At 37.8% G+C, this 21,920-nt stretch overlaps 1 protein-coding gene across 2 annotated transcripts in view; it reads left to right on the top strand.

Annotated features, from left to right (window-relative positions):
* The first annotated feature begins 282 nt into the window (after positions 1-282).
* The window catches only part of LIN28B (lin-28 RNA binding posttranscriptional regulator B), a 107,038-nt gene continuing 85,400 nt past the window's right edge, over positions 283-21,920 (top strand). The window contains exons 1-2 of one of the 2 annotated variants that reach the window (XM_075554007.1): positions 283-313; positions 7,889-8,073. In XM_075554007.1, the coding sequence (XP_075410122.1) occupies positions 283-313; positions 7,889-8,073 (216 nt within the window). Of the gene's footprint in view, positions 314-7,507; positions 7,539-7,888; positions 8,074-21,920 lie in introns of those variants that run through there. The other variant, XM_075554006.1, reaches the window with a different exon arrangement.

Below are 21,920 nucleotides of genomic sequence, written 5' to 3'. Positions count from 1 at the left end.
CTAAATGGTCCCATTGAAATGCTTTTAAAAATCAGTGCCATTTTATAGGAAAAGACAAGTTTATGCCAATTTATTATCTAATTTTGATTTTGATGAGTTAAGTGAGTCTTTAACCTGTTTCTCCCCTCCCCCGCCCCCCCCCCAAAGTTTACAGGTCAGTGTATCAAAATGTAGGTACTTTATTGCTTTCTAATGAGCCATTAAACTGAAGAAGAGGCAATTACACAGGCAATTAATGTAGTACTGACTTGGGCTCTCTGATTTTAGGTTTCTCAGAAGATGATGAGGTCATTCAAGGTTTCATCAGCCCCAGGTTAGTCTTTTCTTTCATTCTAAAATAAATAAATAAAATACATATTAATGTGTAAAAGGATCATTTAGAGTAGGTGGAAAAATTGGCAGCCCTCAATAATTTGTTATGACTTTCTATGTTGACAAGATGGGTGTCATATTCTATTTGTATTCCAGATCCCTTGGTCTACTTAAAATTAGTAGCCCCACCAGAATTCCATAGATGAAATCTCTTTCCCCTATTGTGATTTTTAGTGTTACCGGGTTTTGTGATTCCCTTTTCCATGTCTTTGGCAAGATAGAAATTAGAATGCTAATGCTTATGCAGACAAAGAAAAAGAATCTAGCATGTTCACCTGTGTAACTCCTTTAGTAAAAGAAGCACTCCCAAATATCTGTTACATTAAAAATAGAGATTTGATGCTGTTTCCAAATAATTTACCATTGTATAGATAGCACAATATAGTATATTAGCTTTTTTTAAAAAACAAGGAATCAGATAATTTCCCTAATTTAGAAAATTCTGTTTATTTTGCCCTTCACGAACATGTGTCAAAAATATGCCCCTTATATTGCAAAATGTATAATTGGGACTTTTAGAATTTGAAATCAACTTTCAAATAAAAATAATTTCTTTTATTACTGAAATTAACTTAAAATTTATAAAAGCATTCCCCCCACACACTAACAATTTTATCTGATTTTATGTGGCTCTGCTCTTGACTAGTACCACTTTGAAAAGACACAGGAGCTGCAATTTGGTGAAAATTTATGAATCTTAGCAACAAATACAAGTGAAATGACATTGACAAGTGAAATAACAAATGCAAGTTACCCTGTTAGCAGGCTTATAATATTAGAATTGTGGGTAGTAAGAGGAAAGCAGGCTCAACAGCGCTAATGAGGAAACCACTAGTGCTTAAAAACAGTGGGTACTGCCATTTGACAAACACTTTACTTTTTCTAGAGAGAATCCTTTGACATGAAGATGATGCTTTAATGTGAGTGTCATGAAAAAGAAGATTTTGAAAAGTGGCTCCAATATTTTAATCTACCAACTGGTTCTCCCATGTTATTGATGGTGATTCTTCTCTGGGGACTGCCCCAAACCTTTATCTTTTCTGTTGGGAAATGATGTTAACACCAATGTGTTAAGTGACTGCAATAAAGTTTCATGTCTCTGTTTCCTTGCAATGAAAAAGGGAGGTGGGTTAGGGTGGAGTGGAGAAGGTGCTGCTTTCACCTGGAGAAAGGTCATTTATGGGGCTTTCTGTAGTACTTTTGACAGCCTGCCCCTTTAAATGGAAGGACTTTGAACATTAGGTGGTCAGGTCTCCTTATTTTGCTGATAAGGAAACTGAGGACTGCCAAGGCCATAAGGTTTGGTAAAGGGACTAGAATTCTGGCCTCCAGTTTCCAGCTGGCTGCTTTTTCTCCACAAGTTGTTGTCCACAGGGCATCCTGAGTATTTCTTCTCTCTCCCTCGTCGCTTACTCCCTTACTCTTTTCACTTCTGATAGACCACCACTCCACTCTCCTGTAAAAGAAAACTCCAAAATAGGAATATGAAAAAAAGTACTTGGGAGATAGTGCACACTATTATTTCAATTGATTATTTCTTTTGGTGAAATTAAGTTGGGGGAAAATAAGTAAAATTTCATTGATTGCTTTGAGGAATGGGAAAAACTTGTAGATTTACATGAATTGTCCTTTTAAAAGATCTAGAATATTTACTATGAAAATACCATTTAATTAGGAAACTTGAGTGTTTTGCATGTTCAAATAGAATTACAGGTGAAAAATACTATTTCCACATTTCAAACAAAATATGAGCTTCTGATTGTGTATTCTAGGCAGAGTAGTGTAATACCTGTTACTAATTGATTGTCAAAATTGTCTTACTGTTTAATATCGTTTTATAAAAGACTATGTTGGTTACAACTTAAACATTTCAGAGAAGTAAACATAAAATTAGGGTTTTTTACTTTTCATTGGGGAAGAGTATGTTAATAGAATAGGATGATGTTATTGCTATCTAGTGTATATTTATATATATTTTTATTGTAGGTCTCAAAATAATGCAGCTTTTCCTAATTATTTTTATTGCTTTATATACCCTGTGGAAAGGTATCTGACCCCAAAGGAGGAAGCATTTTAAAATGCTTGTTTCAGAAATATAAAGCCAACTAGGCTGGAAATTTAAAAAAAACACCAACGTTTTATTAAGGGTTCATACAACTCTTATCACAATCCATACATACATCAATTGTGTAAAGCACATCTATGCGTTCATTGCCCGCATCATTTTCAAAGCATTTGCTCTCCACTAGGCTGGAAAACTCTTACAATTATGTTAATTCGTTTTTGTATTTCTACAATTTTACTTATACCCAGGGGAATGTGTTAATACACTTAAGGAAACGTTTGAAAATAATTTTATAACTATATTAAAATTCTCAAACTAGAGCAATTGTGTTAAGCAAGAGCATTTTACCTCCATATAAGAGAATTGAGAGGAGAACGGAATTGTGGTTTTGTTGAAACAAAAACAAAACGCCTCCATATTCTTAAGTGCCTGTCTCTAGACCTCCGCACCCAGCCAGGAACTCCGACCACTCTAGCCCAGGGACCGGTGTTTGCCCAGGGGCCGGAGGCGCAGTGGGAGGACTCCAGACAGTCCGCCCGACGTGCGCAGCTTTGAAGCGGGAAAGCCCTCGCCAAGGCCCGAGAGCGGGTTCCTTAACGTGGCCCGTGGTCCCCTCCGGACCCCTGTCCAGCTGGCGGCTCTTTCTGATGCCCCAAGGGCGCGCGGTGAGCTTCTCTGGACTTCCCCTGGAGACGCCGCCCGCCCAAGGTCCGGCCGAAGACAGCCCCGTTGACCTCGGGTTGGGCTTAGTCTTTGGGAGGGGCGTTTTCTTGACTTCCCTGGCCCCGGCCCCGTGGCTTCCCCAACAAATCACAGAGAAAGGCACTGCACTGTAAGTGGCATGTGCCTGGAAATGCAGTTAAAATAGATTGTGCCAAGCGGTGGTGGTTGTGGGTTTTGTTTTTTGGGTCTGTTTGTTTGCTGTGGTGGTTGGAGCGATGAGTTTTGTCTGGTTGGTTCACGTTCTTGAGAAGCAGATGGCAAAGGTAAAAATGCCGTCATTGGAGGAGACCCGCAGCCGTGGCTGGAACCGGTGCCCTTCGCGAGAGGAGGTGGGGAAGGGCTCCAGGCAGAGGTGGCCGGACAGCGCAGAGGGCGTTCGGGGCCGGGGGCCGGCCGGGGCCGCGCGGAGGGGGTGGGAGCCGCGGCCCCGGGCCAGCGTTACCTTCCTGTTCTTAGGAAACCGACCCATTGTTGCTGCGGGATGAGAAGTCCCTCTGCGTACTGTGCGAAACGACGGCCGTGCGCTGTGACACCTCGCGGGGCTCCCTTGCTGTGGTAGGAACCACCACGACCACAGTCACGGCCGAGAAAGTGTGCACTGCGTTTTGTTTTGTGTTTTCCAAACGGAGAAACCTAAGATTGTGATAACCGACGGGCATATGACAGGTTACTTCCTTGATTCCCCCCCCACCCCCATCCCCGCAATGCCTGGACGACTCTGTAGCTACTTGAACTCATTTTAAAGACATTAGGAAAGAACTATGATAAATCAAGCCACTAAAATAGTTGGCTCTCACAGGTCTAAAACATGGGTTTTCAGTGAAATACAGGGTTTTTCTGGTACTAAAACCAAGTAGGAAATGAGAAAAAAATTGAAACCAGAAGACTTGTGGAAAGTGACAAATTGGAAAGCATTCTTTGGAGAGTCATAGGACTGTTTGACGTGAAAGAAGCCCCCGTGAGCTCCAGGGATTCTGCTCCGTTTCGGGGTGGGTGGGGGTGGCTGCGCCATAGCCCACCAGGGGTTGAGTGCTGAGTGGATGCTCTGTCTCCTTTGCCTTTTGCCTCCCTTCTTTGCTCCTTACTTCTCCCCTCCTCTGCTCGACTCCCTGCCCTCCCAGGTAGGCAATTGCATTTGCCTTACATTCTTTGCCAGGGAATTTTAGAGGCTTTCCTAGGAGTTCCCAGTTGGAAAAAGGCTTTTACACAACTTGAAAGGCTGATGTCCCTCTCAGGAAATGAGTGAGTGATAACCTCTGACTCCAGTGACCAGTCCAGTGACCCGTACCATAATTCCACTAATACTCGAGGCTCCCAATCAGGCAAAACTGTGAATCTCAACTATGCCATCCAGTTATGATTCGATTAAGTTATTTTACACGCTTTTATCAGCGTATCGATGGATTTGAATTTCATCAGACTAATAACAGGGATTCAGAATCCACCTATATATTGTGTTTGATTTTTATAACTAAAACTTTCCTGATTAAAAACGGATTTATGGATAAAATATTCTTTGCCATAAGTGTATGTTAAGTAACAAAACTAAACCCTGTTGCCTTGTAAATTTTATGGTAATTATTTTCTGTAAATAATAGCACTTCACTTGAATTTAGACTTTTTCCCATGATTTTTCTTTGATATGTGATGATGATGTTTTAAAAATCAATTTACTTTTTAATGTAAAGATTTTATAACTTCCTAGTTTATACTGTTTTTGTTCTATTTTGTGTTCTACAAAATGCTTAGCCTGTCGTCACTGTTACATCTGGTTGATTTCTCCTTATATAGAATACCAAGCGAATGTTTTGTTGGCAAAATATTTATTTTTCACAGATGCCTCAAGTTTTTATTCCACTAGCAAAATTATTTGTTCACATTTCTTTACTTTTCACCAGCTAGCAGTCTTGTTCTTCCCTCAAATTGAATAAAACTAGAAAGCTTTAGACTGTCCTACAAAACCACCAAAGAAATAGGTAGAAAATCTTTCCAAATTGATCAGCCTTGACGGATTTTCAGCCCACCGACAGCTGAAAATAACTTTCCATTTTTATAAACATCCGTTTACTTCCAATCCCCACCGATTCGATACATTTACATTTGGCTGTTTCATAGGGTGTGTGTGTGGGGGTGTGTGTGTGTGTGATGAGGTGTAGTGAGATTTCTCACAGCTTCAGCGGAAAATTCCTGTGTTTGCGTTAGTGTGAAGCCCTGTCCGTTAGGCGCGCGGACGGGTGTAGGGAGCGGTGGGGGAGAGCATGCGGGTATGGTGGGGGAGGTCAGCCCGGCTTTGCCGAAGGGAAGTGGCATCTGCAGTTCCTCTGTAAAATGCGGCTGTAAGAAAAGGGTGGGGGCAGAAGGGTCGCGCTTCTTCATGTTTTACAACGGGGGATAGCATATTTTCAAGGAAATCGATGCGGAAATAAAGCATTTCTTATGAAACTTACTACTCATTGTCATGTTCGATGAGGGCGGTCGTATTGGCACCAGCATCTAGTACCGGCATTCCTTTAACTGCACCAATTTGAAAGGTAAAAGGTAAGCATTTTGAAAATGGGGGCGGGCCGGTAAGGGTTGGGGGAAAACTCATCCGTTATTCTTGCTGGTTTTTCGACTCTTCCAGCCGCCGACCGTGGACCTTTGGAACGTCAGGGTCCAGTCCAATGATAGGAATTTACCTTTTCCTCCTGTCCCGTCCCCCCACCCTTCGTCGGTGCCCCACCCCCACCCTGGCTCGCGCCGGCCCCTCGCCCCCGCGTCTTGCTCGGGCTCCCCTTCACCCCCCGGCCCGGCGCTCCCCTCCCCCACCGCGGCCGTCTCGCTCTTGGGGAACAATCGCCACTGATTGAGGTTCACTACGTTGGGCTGGAAAACTGGGCTGTTATTTAGGAAGTCATTAATCACATCTCCTCCCCCGGAAAGAGATGGCGGAGAAACCTGTGAAGAACAAGTCCTTGCTCACCCTTTCCAAAATGTCCCGAAAAGATGAACCGAAAACACAATCTGACTACGTGAAGGTGATAGCGACTTTCCCGTAGGATTTTATTTTTAATGTGGAAAAAAATGTTCAGGGCACAATCAGAAACTTGTGTTATCTTTTTGGTGGTAGCTATATGTTACCATTATTTAAAGTTTCATGAGAATGTAATTAGGTCTAATGAAATCTTTTGTAAATTATATATTTTCCTCTCAGAATTGAATTAAAGATTAAATTAGCCTCCCAAGCAGGTTTACTGCTAATGTGCAGCTGAACGCTTAGGGCCAGAAAACAAAACACATGCAAACAAAAAAAACAACCAATAAACCAGGTAATATCAGTTGCCTTATTTAAATACCTTTTTTCTTAAATGAGATTATTTAGACAGGCTTGTGTGTAAGGCACGCGTGTGCACGTAGATGACTGCCGTTTTTCTAAACCGACGATTCACAAGGAACCTCCATTGTGTTTAAGTAAAAAGCACGAAATCAGCATTCTGATTTATCGTAAAGAAGTGTCCCAAATGCTCTTAAAGACAGCATGTTTTGAGTTTTTCGTGTTCATTCATAAATTATTTCGATGTCAGCATAGATGAAATGGCGATTGGTTATCTCTTCCTCTTGCCAGCCCCTTAAGGATCCGAGGTGAAATTAGTAGCAAGAAAGCATGTAATTGACAAAGTCACGTGTGCTCAAGGGGCCAGAAACTGAAGGAGAGAGAAGAGAAAAAAATCAAAAGACGGAAAGCACATAAGACCATGCGAGCTAAATTTGTGATCGCACCAAATCAAGATGTTAGATTGATGCAGAAGATCGCTCCGATCCCAAAGGAAAGTTTTCATCTCACGAGTTTGGAGCAGAGGCCGGTGGGGCAACATGGCCGAAGGTTAATTTTCTTTTCTATTGTTTTACTGCGATTTTCTCTCTTCCTCTCCCACCCTTCTCTCACCCTGCTTTGCCCAGTCCCCTTTTCCCCCTTTTCCCCCAATACTGGACATTACCCCCCCCCCCCCATCGCGCAATGGGACTTTCTACAAACCTATTGTTACAGATCTCCAAAAATGTTTTGTACCGCCCACAGCGATTCACAACTTGCAAAGCTTTCAGGGGGCTATTGTTTGAATTGTTTGAGTGTGATTAAGCGCAGTTTCAGTTAGTGAGCCAAGAAAACTTTTATACACCTGCCCCCTCCCCCACCCCACCCCAACTTTAATCGAAAGTTATTGGGGGGAGGGGAGCGCACATTGCCTGTAACCCTGGATTCGCTGCTGCAGCCTGTGCATTAACCAGTGCGTGTAACCGTCTGCACGATTTCTGCTTCCTCCTCGTGCCCGCCTGAGAGAATAGTGTCGCCGAATTTTTTCTTTGTAGATGGGATCAGTGTTAAACCAGCAATATGCAAGTAAAGTATCGCATGCTGTACTGTAATGTGTGGCTGAAAATGGAGTTAAATGAGAAAGTACACGTATGTACGGAAACGTGGGAGTTGATGTGATCGACAGCACAGTTTCACAACCCCCTCCACTCCATCTCGCTTCCTTAACCATTTTCATTTTAAGTAGTTTCTGAGGAAGAACGCAATCAATTCATTTAGTAACGGTTTTAACTTTCTCTTTATCCCAATACCTCCAAGCTAAAATCTCTCTCTCTTTCTCTCTCTTCCCCCCTCCCCCCACCCATCCCCCCTCCCTCTCTCCGTGAACACACTAGTGCAATACAGACTAACAGACTTTTTTTGTTCTGTTCTCTCAGGCGGGGCAAGCAAAGGTGGTGAAGAACCCCGGAAGCTGCCAGAACCGGCAGAGGAGGAATCCCACGTTTTGCACGGAACTGGCCACTGTAAGTGGTTCAATGTGCGAATGGGATTTGGCTTTATCTCCATGATAAGCCGAGAGGGAAGCCCATTGGATATTCCAGTCGATGTATTTGTACACCAAGTAAGCCAATTTTTTTCTTTTCTTCACCTTTTCCCATGTGAAGTCATTGATCAGTATTTATGCCAATAGAAGCACACGAATGTACTCTTAGGCACATTGAAAGGCAGAATCTTTCCTAGAATGACTAGGTAATCCAGTTTTTAGGGTTCTTGTGAGCCTCACCCTATTTACGTAATCTTATTCTAAATAAAAGATGAGATCTTTGGAATATCTCTCTTTGGCTACTGGTTCACCTTACTAGCATTTCTTCCTCTTCACCTGGCAATTTGGCAATTAATTATGGTAGTGTAAAGGTGTCAGCGATACCAATTACAGTATCCTTGGGCACCTAGTATCTGATGAATGAATGAATGAAGAAAAAGTGATCATTTTAAGGTTTAGCAAAAACACTCTGCTGTTATGAGAGATGTGGACTTCCCCTTCTACATGAGCATTGGATACCTGTAGTCTGAGCACGCCCTCTAATCTTTCATCCTTGCTGCCCTGTAGTCATTTGTAGATCCAAATCACATGAATTGGATTTCACAATAAAAGAAAGTAGTATATGGTTGGCGTAGTATGGTTTGGGGGAAAAATCCAGAAAGGATATTTGGTAATTGTTTATTTTAGAAAGGTATGCCCTTTAGGGTGTAGGTTCAAGGATACTGTCCCTTTAAGAGACTGAAGGGAAAGAAGAAAAAAACACGGTCAGAATTGACTTTATTTTTGGGGTTTAAAATGTTCCTGTAACCTCTTGGGGGTACATTTCTACCATGGCTTGTTATTTTTATTCTCAACTGCTGAATTCAATGTGATTTCTTCCCATTTTTAACTTTAGTCTGGAGAAGATAAATCAACACCTCTTTTCCATTCACTCCTTTAAGTCTTTTAATTTTTATAGGTCAAAGAGATAATTAGAGTTTGCCAGCCTGATTGCCCGATGAAAAGTAGTTAAAAATATATAAAGTTCCTATAATGAATTCTTAGATAGAAATAAGCGTGTTTAGGGCTAAAAAGTTTTTATTGACTTGATATCCAAGTTAAAGAGAATTGAATGGGTGGCAATTAAAGGTACAGGCTGGCTGATACAGATATGTGCCCGGAGATACTTGGTATGTTTGCTTGAAAATGATGCAATGTATTTGATATTATATTGCATGTTCCTGGTAATATTTACTGTTTCCTCCAAGGAATATGATCTTCAAATTACGTATATAAACAATAGAAGCATATGAAACCATTCTGTTTTGATCTGTTGTTCTATGGTGCTCAGTAGCTTCCTGACCTTGCAGGGTGCTGTGTGTTTTCCTTTCCTAAAGGCCTGGCCATCATTATTGGCTGCTTACATGTGTTAAGAACCAGCAGAATCTGTGAATTGAAACCGAGTGTAAATACATAAATGGAAGTCCACACATCCACTACGGGATTTTGCACCACTTACGTTAGATTGCAAAATGAAGCCACATTTTCTGTTTTCCCCTCCCAAGCCTGAATAGTGAAATCACTGACAAATCTATTTTCTTTCAGGCCCTTGTTTTCCCCCCTTTGAACCTTCTTTAGGTTGTTAAATTATACTTTACGATCTCATAAATTTGTTTTATAGATGAATGGGAAAAATACCTCTCTTTGTTTGATCACACCTCATTGTAATTTTGTTTTCTCTGTTTTCCTATAAAATATTTAAATATAAGACATTTGATTATTCAGTATTAATTTATTTAGAATCATGTGGCATCTAAATTAAGCTAGTTAATAGTTTAATGTTGATAGAGCATTAAGTAGGTTAATTTAATTAGCTATACTATAGCCACCAAATTAAAAGACATAGTATTGCTGTGGGGGGGGGATATATATATTTTTTATTGCAAACAGTTCCTGGAATGTCCAAATTGATTTTTAAGAAATTAGATTTGTTTAAATTTTCTGTTACACACTAAATATTTACTAATAAGACAGGACTTAAATGATGTATGTGATAAAAATTCTTTAAAAATATGTATATTTATAGTCAAAAGAATATATCTAGATACATTCTTATAAGGAATAATGTGAATAGTCAATAAAATTAAGCCTTTTCATTTTTTTTGTCAGGTAATAAACCAGCATGGTGATAATATTTAAATTTTAAAATGAGAAAATTATATTTTAGGGCATTTTTTGGTATGACAAGATTTCCATTTTAAATATGTCTCAATTGAGTTCTAGGTAGAATATAGGTATCAGTTGCTTTATTCTTTTGCTTCTTGACCTTGAAGACTACTTAAAGAAATATTTAATCTTATGTTCGAATTTATAGAAATTTCTTACAAACACCAATAATGACTTTAAAGAAGGTAGGGAATTTTAGCCCAGCCACTCTGCATACCTGTTGATGGTTATAATTGATGTGTACAGCTATCATGTGACTGTCATTTTGAGTTCAAGTTAAAATTCAGTACCATTTTATAATATGAAAAACATTATTCTACTTGTGCATTTTCATTGTATAAGCATGTTTGAAAGCATAATAAGGTTGATGTTTGAATTTTCAGTTATCTATATAATATCTTATTATGAAAGAGTATCATTGTAGATATCTTTGCATGTAAAGTGGTTCATCATTCCAGTATTCCCAAGATTATTGTAGGTTTATAATAGTTTGATTGCATGTTCAGAAATACTGATATATTGGATTAAAGAAAGTATTCTGAAACACGTGTTGAGAAAATTCAGATATTTTTAAATCATATTTTAAAATGTATGCAGAGTGGCATCTTAGATCTTTTTATTTTTCTTTTAAAATTTTACTACAAAGGATAAATATAAAAAATGCTTGTTGTCATGAAATGAAGAGGATATGTATATTTAAAATATGCCATACATTTAGAGTTGCATGTGATTTGTTGGCAGTAATGCAGTAAAGCTTTTTGTTGTTATTTGTGCTATCACAATCTCTTAAAGCACAATCCCTCTATGACCTATGATGTGGCACTGTGCTTCACAGCTTTAGAAACATTGATCAGTGCCTTGAGATTCTAGTGACTGAGGGTAATGGGTGAACACTGGTGAGTACGAGTAACAACTTCACTTGACTTTGTAATATAAACTTGTGAATTAAATAGTTACATTTTTATGGATTCATAGTATATCCAGTTAACCTATGTTTAGAGTGAAACATTGATCTAATCTTTACTAGTGAATGTAGAAAATTAAGTAATGATGTAAATATCATTTTTGTGAATACTGTTATACTTTACCATTTAGAGAGGTATCTTAAATATTTAACAGAAAATTTTAAAGTATGATGGTGGCTAAGTTTTTAAGAAAGATAAATCATTTTGGAATTTCTTCAGGAAAGAAAGCAATGATTTTTTTCAGTTGAAGTAAGAGCATCACACTTGGGTATATCAGGCTAATACAGGCTTTTAAGGTTAGATTCTTTTTTAAAAAATCATTTTATTGGGGGCTAGTACAACTCCTATCACAATCCATACATCCATACATTGTGTGAAGCACATTTGTGCATTTGTTGCCATCATCATTCTCAAAACATTTGCTTTCTACTTAAGCTGTTGGTATCAGCTCCTCATTTTCTCCCTCCGTCCCCACTCCCCCATCCCTTATGAACCCTTGATCATTTATAAATTTATTATTATTTTGTCATATCTTACACTGTCTGATGTCTCCCTTCACCCACTTTTCTGTTGACCATCCCCCAGGGGGGAGGTTATACGTAGTTCCTTGTCATTGGTTCCCCCTTTTTACCCCACCCTCCCTCTACCTTCTGGGTATCACCACTCTCACCACTGGTCCTCAGGGGATCATCCGCCCTGGATTCCCTGTTTCCAGTTGCTATCTGTACCACTGTACCTCCTCTGGTCTAGCCACATTTGTAAGGTAGAATTGGGGTTATGATAGTGGGGTGGGTTTGGTGGGGGAAGCATTTAGGAACTAGAAGAAAGTTGTGTGTTTCATCGTTGCTGTACTGCACCCTCCCTGAGACCCTTCTGTGAGGGGATGTCCAGTTGTAAGACTAGATTATTAACCACTATGGTTCTTAACCACTTAATCACTAAGGTGATTCCATTAATTAAAATAGAATTATTTTATAACTGTTAATAAATAATATTCCTATCAGCCTCTTGGTGGTAATAAGTGCTCAAAGTTGCACTCAGCAAGTTTGCAGGATATCATGTTTAAGTTAGTTGGAAAAGGTCATGCCTTTGTAAGAAAAATTTAAATGGCCCCCAAAATTAATCCTAATGATTTCTCCACGAATGCATATGTACACCAACCTGAAGAAGTCATGTCATTCTTTACAGCTCTTTGAAATATAATGTGCTTTCACTGTTGTTACTGTTAGTAGGTACCATTGCCTTGGTTCCGACCCTCAGCACCCTTGTACACAATCGAATGAAACATGGCCCGGAGCTGCGCCAGCCTCACAATTACTACTTAAGTCCCTTGTTGCAGCCAGTGTCAATTCATCTCCTTGAGCCCTTCCTCTTCTTCTGCGCCCTAGGATTTAATTACGCATCTGATGGTTCTTTAGGGGTTGATTGATAACTACATATTTGATCTATTTTTGAGAAGGGCAGTGACACCCAAATAGCAATTTTTGATGTTTCCTATCATGCAAGTTTTTCTTTACTTAAGATTTTAATATTTACATCCAAGGTTATGATTTATCCAAACAAAATGGTCATTTAAACATAATTTTATTTAGAGGAAGAATAGAGACTGTACTCGATATTGTCTTCTCTTTACAATAATTATTCACAAATTAGGTTTGTGTTTGGATTCTTGGCTATAAAATATGGTATAATGACTTTTCATTGTAGATATATTTCCTTTATTTCACAGTATTTAAAAATATGTGTGTATAAGTATATATATATATGTATTCCTTAAGCATAATCTCAAAATGGCTGTAACATAGTTATTATCACTTGGGGGGCTCAAATATTAATAATTTGGGTTTGAATTCTTTTTTACCTTTCAGGTATTGGTACCTGGTTCTTAAGCTCCTTATTTTTGATTTACATTTCAATCTTTGTGGATAATAAAAAAATTTCACATTAAAAATATTTTATGTTCCTTTTATTGTTCTGAGGAGCCCTGGTGGCATAAAGGTTATGTTGTACATGGGGTTGTTAACAACCAGGTCTGTAGTTCCAAGCTCCCAGACCGCCCTTCCAGAGAAAGAGGAAGCTTCCTACTCTCATAAGGAGTTACAGTCTTGGCAGCCCAGCGAGGCAGCTCTCCCCTGTACTAGAGGCTTGCTATGAGTCAGAATCAACTTGAGGGCAGTGAGGTTTTTGGTTTTTTTAAAAAATTGCTTTGCTTCTAAAACATTTTAAGGAGTAGTAGAAAGAGAAGAATTAAAAATAAGGTATTGTAACTACGTTAATCATTGGGGCCATGCTGACTCATAACAACAAAAAATAGAGTAGAAGTTGCCCCTTAAGGTTTCCGACGTAGTAAATCTCTAAGGAAACAGACTGCCTCATCTTTCTCCTGCCAAGTAGCTGGTGGGTTCAACCTACTTTAGGGTAGTAGCTGAATGCTTTGTTGATCCAGTATTATACTAAGTGCCGTCCAGTCCATGCCAACTCGCAGCCACCCTATAGGACAGGGTAGAAGTACCCTTGTGGGTTTTGCGACTTTAATTCTTTACGGGATTCGAAAGGCCCATTTCTCCTGGAGAGTGGTTTCCTACTTCTGACCCTGCAGTTAGCAGCCTCGCTAATAACCCTGAGGCCACCAAGACCTGCAGTGTAGCATCAAAGAGGCATTTGAAAGTCTATGGAAGCTTTAAGCACTTACTGTGGACATTTCAACTAATAGTGAGTGTAGCAATCATTCCTCAATGCTTCCAATACTAACTGAACAACATTCACCTAATTTGTTCATATATTTAGTGACTTTTCCTAAGATTTCATTACCACTTTAGAGGCCATGTCCACTTTTGTTACAGTTTAGTATTAAAATATTTTCCATATTTTTTAGAATTCAGAATAAATATAATTGTAATAGGTTTTGGAGTAATTTAAACAGTCAGTTTCAAAAATTATCTAGCCCTAGAAGGAGAAATTTTGAAATTTAAAATGTGATCATATAACAATCGAAGGTTGTAAAGTGAGTTATGTATTTTAGTAATTTAAAAGTGGCTCTTTCACTACCAGATTTTCAAAATAATTTGCCTACTTGACCAATCCTGAAGGAGCTAAATGTTTTAAAATTGTTTAGCCATATCTTCTTTTGTTCTTTTGAAGAATAAGAGATAATGTTATATCGGTGACTTCATAAGTGTGTATCGGATAAATTAAAAAAATGTAAACAAACAACTCATGTCTCACACACACAAATCATAGCTAAGTTGATTTTTAGTGAGAATCCTTGTGGAGGAAAATTCACTTGGTAGCCTTTTTTATGAGTGAGGAAGGAGTCACTTTGTACTCACTCTGTATAGGAATATTCTGGGGATTAAATGTTACTATGTACGTTAAGAACTAAAACAGAAGTTGGAAGATAGTAAAGATTCAACAAATGCTTATTGTTTGTAGCTGCAAAGCAGAGGTAGTACAGCATAACCAAAACTCAAAACCAAACTCACTGCAATTGAGTCGATTCTGACTCATAGTGACCCTTTAGGATAGTGTAGAACTGTCCTTGTAGGTTTCCAAGACTGTCACTCTTTGGAGGAGTAGACTCAAGTCACTGCCATCTAGTCAATGCTGACTCATAGTGACAAAAAAAACCCACCAAAAACCAACCCTTGTCTTTCTCCCGTGGAGCTGGTTTCAAACTGTTGACCTTGAGAATCACAGCCCAGAGGATAACCATCATGCCACCAGGATTTAGTGATGGGGTGGGGAAAGAGTAGAATGAGTGTTTGGATTTGCCTGCCACTTTGGTGAGCCCTGGTGGCATAGTGGTTACATGTTGGGCTATGATCTTAATGGCTGGTCGTTTGAAACCACCAGTAGCTCCGTGGGAGAAAGACTGGGCTTTCTAATCCTGTAAATAGTTACAGTCTTGAGAACCCAGGGAGGTCCCTATGAGTCAGCATTGGCTTGATGGTATTGAGTTTTTGGCAATTCACTTTCTTTTGAGCCTCAGTGTTTGTATGTGTAAAATGTCGTCAACCAGATCTCTCCTTCCTATATTAGAAGGTTCTAATAAGGGCCAGGTGCCCTGGTGGCATAATGGTTATGCATTGGGCCACTAACCACAAGGTTACCAGTTTGCAACCACCAGCCACTATTACAGGAAGAGGAGGCTTTCTAGTGTCCTAAGAAGGTAATCTGCTTTGTGCCCTACTGAGTCACTATAAGTAGGAATCAACTGGATAGCACTGAGTTTGGGTTTTATAGTAAGGACCAATTGAAGTAACATACATGAAGATAATTTCAGAACAGTAACAATACCAGGTTTTAGTGTTAATCTTTATCCCAAGCATTATATTTTTATTAGTGGTTTTACCACATAACAAGGAGTGCTGGAGGTTTAGTGGGTTTTATGTTAGAGAGAACCCCCAAAAGTTCCTATGTGTCCTGTTGTAGACAATCTCTCTTCCTACTCCCGCCCTTGAAGAGACTCAGTTGCCATGTTTGATTATAGATAATTTTATAATAAGTTATAATCTGTTTTATAATTGCTAAAATGCTAAAAGGTAAATTTTTATTTTAATAGATTAACTGCTCCGGTGCCTTTTACCTTTATCTCATTAGACACAGTATACGATTTATCTTCTTTTATCGAATATAGTCTACATTTATCTAATTCTCCCCCACCCCCATTTGTCTCTCTAGTCATTTATGTCTAGTATGGAAGGTAACTTTACATCTATAATTTTCCTTTGTGGAAAAAGATGACTTAGTACGCGTTTCCTTAGCCTTCGGTCATGGCCTCATCTATCCCATGGCGCTACTTCATGCAACATAAATTGACTACCACCCGGAGGAGACCCGGTGCACACTGGTTCTGCTCTGACCTGTGGGATCTCCAAGGTCAGCATTTTGAAACTACAAGCTGCTCTGCAGGAGAAGAGTTGGTCCCGGAAACTCACAGGGGCAGTTTTACACCCTCCTGTAGGGTTGCTGTGAGTTGGCATCAAGTTGATGCAGTTGGTTTTGGGGGTTGGCTGGGAAGGGCATAACTTTATTGTTACTTAAATGCCCCTAAGAGTCAGAATTGACTCAATGGCAGTGACTTTGGTTTAAAGGGCATGGTGAGGAGAACCTTGTAGTGCAGTGGGTTACGTCTTGGGCTGCTAACTAAAAGTTTTGCAGTTCGCTCAGTGGCAGTGAGTTTGTTTGTTTGTTTTTTAAGGAAAATAACCCCCTTTTTTAAGGGTTCTGTTAGGGTTCATGGATATTCTTATTTCTTTCCAGAAATATACTGAATTTCTCAAACAGATTCTTTTTGGTATAAATATTCTTCATAGTGGAAGTCAACTAAATGGATTATTGCTATAAAAGTAATAGCTTTAGAGAAAATGGCTTCTTTAAAAAAAGTGTGGTCCAGTTTCTGTTGATGAAAAGTAAAGCACTGCTAGATGATAGATGTAATGACTCAGCGTCCCAACTTACTTAATTTTTGATTTGTTTAACAAACTTAATGATTTCCCCCACACACCTCTTCATGTCCCAGTTCTCAGTCTTTTCATAAAAGGTAGAAAAGGAAAGGAAATTTTTCTTATGTACTATTCACATTCACATGAAATCTAATTATAAAACTCTTATCAATTTAATTTAGGAGTAACTGAAATAAAACAAAAATGGTTTAAAGTTGTAAGATAAGTATGATTTTGCATTTGTCTATCTGGTTTTCAGAATTCATGAGACTCTATTTGCTAGCACTTAGAATCACATTATTTTATTGGTCTGTTAATGATATACTTAATTTTTACCAGCTGCTTTAATTTTTTGTTATAGTAGCTCAGTTTTAGAATCCATTAAATATATTACCTTTGGTCTATTTAAAAATTGTGTATGTTCAGTTTGCTAATTAACCATTCTAAGATTTTTGCTTGGTTTTATTGTGCTATGTGATATAATCACTCCATGTAAATTTCAAAAAGTTTTATTTGGGCCAGTTTATGACTTTTTCATTTCTTAACTTTTGTAAGCAATTTCTAAGCCATTACTGATAGTGGCTAGAATGTTCCTCAATTCTATAATGCCTAAATTGATTTTTTAATTCAAATTGATTATCCTTACTTCACTATAACAAGCGTCTTAAATCCAAGATTAGTGTATCAGCACTTTAAATACCGTTAATATATTGTAATGCATGGAATAAATTATATCAGTGTTTTCTCACCCAAGTCTGATTTTAATTAGACATGATTTGCCTACAATTTGAAACAAGAGTGCTAAGAAAGGAATTCTACTTTTCTGGCAACTGCTTTGAATAGGATAAATTATATTAAGAACACATATCTAACCTAGTTCTGTGTGAGCCATACATTTTTAAAGACAAGTAATGAATTAATCTTTTGTACGAGTAACAAGAAAAAGGAAATGTTGTTAAGAGTTGGTTAAACTGTGAATCACATTTATGATATTATAGTATTGGCTTGAGGTTTTAGCTCCCTCAGGGAAATTTTCCATTGAATACTAAATCAAGGGGCAGTTGGATTTGCATGTTTGCCCCTTTCACTGTTTCCTCCCCCAAGCCATTGAAGAATTTTGAATGGTGAGGAATTTGCGCCCTTTGGCTCAGGTTGCAGACCTGCTTGATCAAGCCAGAGAAGCCAGGGTCAGCACCATTCATTGCTTATCTTTTCCTCGGGCCACTTGTAAATCCTACTTTCTGCTTTGTAAAAATCCTCTTTTTATGAGACTTATAATAAAGCTGAGAGTGTCCTGCTTTAATGGGTGTATTAATTCGTGTTTGATTGTGTCTCCACATGGTCTAATTTCATTATCTTAATTTTTTTTTCATTGCATTTCAACTTATTTGATGTCTATGGTTTTATTTAAATACATATAACTTCATATAGCCTTTAAATTTGCCCTGTTGGTTGTCAACATGTGATACGCTGTATCACCTTGAATTTTGACACTTTATAAATGCACCAGTCAGTCCTAAAGCAAGTTGAATTAGTTAATTTGAATTAGATCTATAAACGCCCAGAAGGATTTTTTATTTTGATGTATTTAATTCCCAGCCTCGATGCTGCCACATCAGATTTTTCTGAATCAATAACAGCACAAGCTTATAAGCTGTACCAATAGTGGTGGCAAGACTTTAAATTGGGACCCAGGTTTAAACAAACACAAAACACTTTGTTCTTATCTTAGCATCCTTTAAAAGTATACAGCTCTGGTTTAGGACCTTAGGACCACCCATCACCCTGGACATTGGATACTCCTATTTATTCAAGAGGCTTGTGAATTATCTCAGTGCTGGAGGGGGATGGTGTGTGTATCTATGGAGGAGATCACAGTGAGGTGATTTTACCCTAACAAAAGCAGCGACATTAAATAAGCGACTATAAATAAGTCAGAACAACGTACCTGCAGAATTTTCTAATAGTCAAACCTAACTTACATGAAATGGATGTTATTTCATGTAAGTGCTGATTGCGGTTTTTTTTCTTCTGTCTTCTTCATCTGTTGGATGCTTTGTGGAGGCTAACGTGGGCCCTGGTGAAGATTAACCCCAATCCATTACAGCTTTTTGGCTTGCAGGCCCCTCCTTACCCATTGGCCTTGGAGAGCTAATACCATGCTTTTGTTTCTTCCTGTAGGAAGAAAAGGAGAGAAAACTGTTCTTTCATTGCTTAAGTCACGTGACTTCCCTTTTCACTAGTCACAAGGGCAAAGTGAATCTCAGAATGGAATCAAAGTTTTATATGTATGGGAAATATTTGTCGAAATATGCCTCACATGCAATTCATATATTTTATTCCTTGAAATACCGTATTTGTTTTGAACAATTATGCCTTATTTTTACAATTACACTTTTACATTTGGCCAGGAAGCCAAAAAAGTTTATTAAATATATTTTAGATATAAATAGTGTAATATTTTTTATACCAATGGTAGTTTTTTTAGTATACTTATTTTTCTGCCAATTATAGCATCCACTTATGGTTTCTGAACTGTGCCTTATTTCTCAGAACTCAGATGTAGGAAAAAGTATGGATGTCGTTAGGAATAACTTTATTAAGGGGCAATTGCTCATAGAAACAAAAAAAGTGTAATGGAACCTCTTAAGATGGAATTAACTGGCTATGGTCTCGGTTCACTTCTCTTTTACCTTCCATAAGAAGCATAGTGCAGTCAGCTGTGGGGAGAAAACAGCTATCACTCACAGTGTTGTATCAGTAGAATAATACCTAATTGTATGGTTAGATGACAAGATAAACATTGAATACTTAATCCTAAGGTAGTGATTTAATAATGACGTCATGATTTACTATCAGCCATGCACTATTCCTGGAAGCTACTTTTAATTTGCTCCTGAGCGAGCTTTGGAACATGCCCTTTTCATTTTAGAGAATGGCACACTTATTCCTGAATCGTAAATTCTTTAAACAGTAGTCATTTAAAAAGAAGTATACTCTTCCTCAGTGATCTTTTCTTGTTTTTGAATACAGTGTTCTTTGTCACTTGAGAGCTTCATACAAGAGTTCTTACCGAGACTACTGTAAGAATCCTGTTTAAAATTTTGGTATGCATTTTTAAAGCCTTTTTATTTATTGCAACAAGATGCTCCATCACATTTTATATGAAATTGTTCATTACATTTTCAGAGTCTTGAAGATCTTTCTTATAGGATAGTAATAATTAAACCTGTTGTTTTGCTGTCAATCCAAGATAATCTGGTTAGCAAATATCTTTGTAAATGTCTGGCCTTCTGATCTTTGTTTTGGATGGACATGAGAGAAATGGAATCATTTCATTTTGAGTGTTGTATTAAATGCTAAGCTTTTTTGCATTTAAACATCAGTCAAAAGTTTTATGGTGTTATGTGCCGAGGTTACATTAAGTTTCTGTAGAAAAGGTGGGGTACTAGCTTATCAACTATTCAACTTTTCAAAAACTGATGGAATTCTGTATTAATTAATGTACTGGTCTATGCTTTTATTGACATCAAATTTTATTGTAAGTTATTTATTTGGTGTATTCAACTGAAGGTTTTAGCTTTATTTTATTAAATCAAATACTTGATTCTGCATATTTTAATTAATACTCAAATTTTTACTGACATTTTACTTTTGAAAACCATTAGAGTATTAAACTTTTCAAATCCTTGATACTCCCTCCCTTCACTTGCCATTTGGCCAGCCACGTATCCATAAGACAGTTACAGTCTACTACCAGGCATCTGAACTCTAGTTGGTGTCATTTATTGTTCGAACAATCCAAAACTTACCTGACTTTTAATGTACTACATTTTCTAAAAACTAAATTTAATATTAAACAAGGGAATTGTTAGTGGGCTTGTCTTTTATAATTATGTGAAGGTAAGTGGTTTTAAAGATAAGTTTATTTGGCTTTGAAGTGTCTTTATGTTTATTTGAAAGTATAAGTCAAATTTGAGGAATAAAACAGCATTTGGGATATTGCTACATGTTTGTATTTTGCATATTATAAGATTCATGGATGATCTGGATTCTTGATTTTTTTCCCTCCATGTTAAACTTTATAACAAATGTAAAAGATTTTCATATGGTTGAAATACATAAGGACCAAGTACAGGTGTACATTAGCTTCAGAATAATCTATTGTTTTATGGTTGGATAATTATTTTTAAATGATATTCTGATACAAAAGTATTATAAATGATTTGGGGGAGGTAGTCTTGTTAATTGGTAATCTTTTCCTATGTTCTCTGCCTTTACTTTTCGAAGTATATGGTTACTGTTAGTCCATTAGACTTCCTAAAAGTAATCCCACGTTTCCTAGGAGAGCCAGTCAGTGTTCAGTAAAATATTCAATTATTCAAATTTGCAAGAACCAGACAATTTTTAGGAAAGCTCAAAGACACTGGATAATGTTTCAGAGTAGAATTTTCAAGAAATATGATTCACTATTTTGATGTATATTTTTCAACTTTCAGCTGCAAATTGAAAAAAAACAAAGAAGGATTTGAACGCATTGTGTCGAGAGCCCCTCCGGTCCCCTTGCTTGGCATTGCCATCTGAACCTCTGAACCGTCACCGTCGTTCCTTCTGTGCTTCTCCTCCTCCCTATGCCCCTTCCTAAGTGGACTTGCACTTTAGGCTGGCTCGCTCTTCTCCCTCCCACACCCTCTTTAAGCGAGAAGTTGCTGACCCTAGCTCAAGAAGTAGCAAGGAAAAGAAATCACTCAGCAGAGAGTGCCTGTCTGTAGCAGAAACAAGCATCATTCTCTTGCAGCAGAATTTATTGAGAAGATTTTCTAAATAAATTTAGAATTTATTTTAGATACAGCTGGATAGTGCTGCCACTCTGGAAAGAAATGCACTTTGCCTGTTTAGGCAGCTAAGAAAGTCAAAGCCAGCCTCTTTCACCACATTTTGTTTTTCACTTAGCTTTTGGTTAAATCCTTAATACCTTTTCTAAAGGACAATGATTTTTCTGACATTAAAAGGAGTGAGCACTGAACAAAAGCATTAAATGATTATACAATGTAAGCATTTCAACATAATTTTTGATATTTTCAATATTTACCTAAATGTCTAGAGAGACTAGATATGGAATATTTTAGTTTGTCATTTGTCACCTTAAGACAATCTTCAAAGCAAGTGTATTTTTGCTTATAAGAAGGCTTTTGAAATCGCAAACTAGTTTGTAAAATAGACTGGCAATGAAAATAAATTGATATTGGTGAAATAAACTATTCAGAAAATAAAAGTTCAGTGGAGAAAACACTGTCAATGGTAGGGAAGA

This window comes from Tenrec ecaudatus, chromosome 7 (genome assembly GCF_050624435.1).
Source record: "Tenrec ecaudatus isolate mTenEca1 chromosome 7, mTenEca1.hap1, whole genome shotgun sequence".
In the NCBI taxonomy this organism is placed as follows: domain Eukaryota; kingdom Metazoa; phylum Chordata; class Mammalia; order Afrosoricida; family Tenrecidae; genus Tenrec; species Tenrec ecaudatus.
Note: the sequence above shows the minus strand (reverse complement) of the source record. Positions and strands in the feature narration are given on the sequence as shown.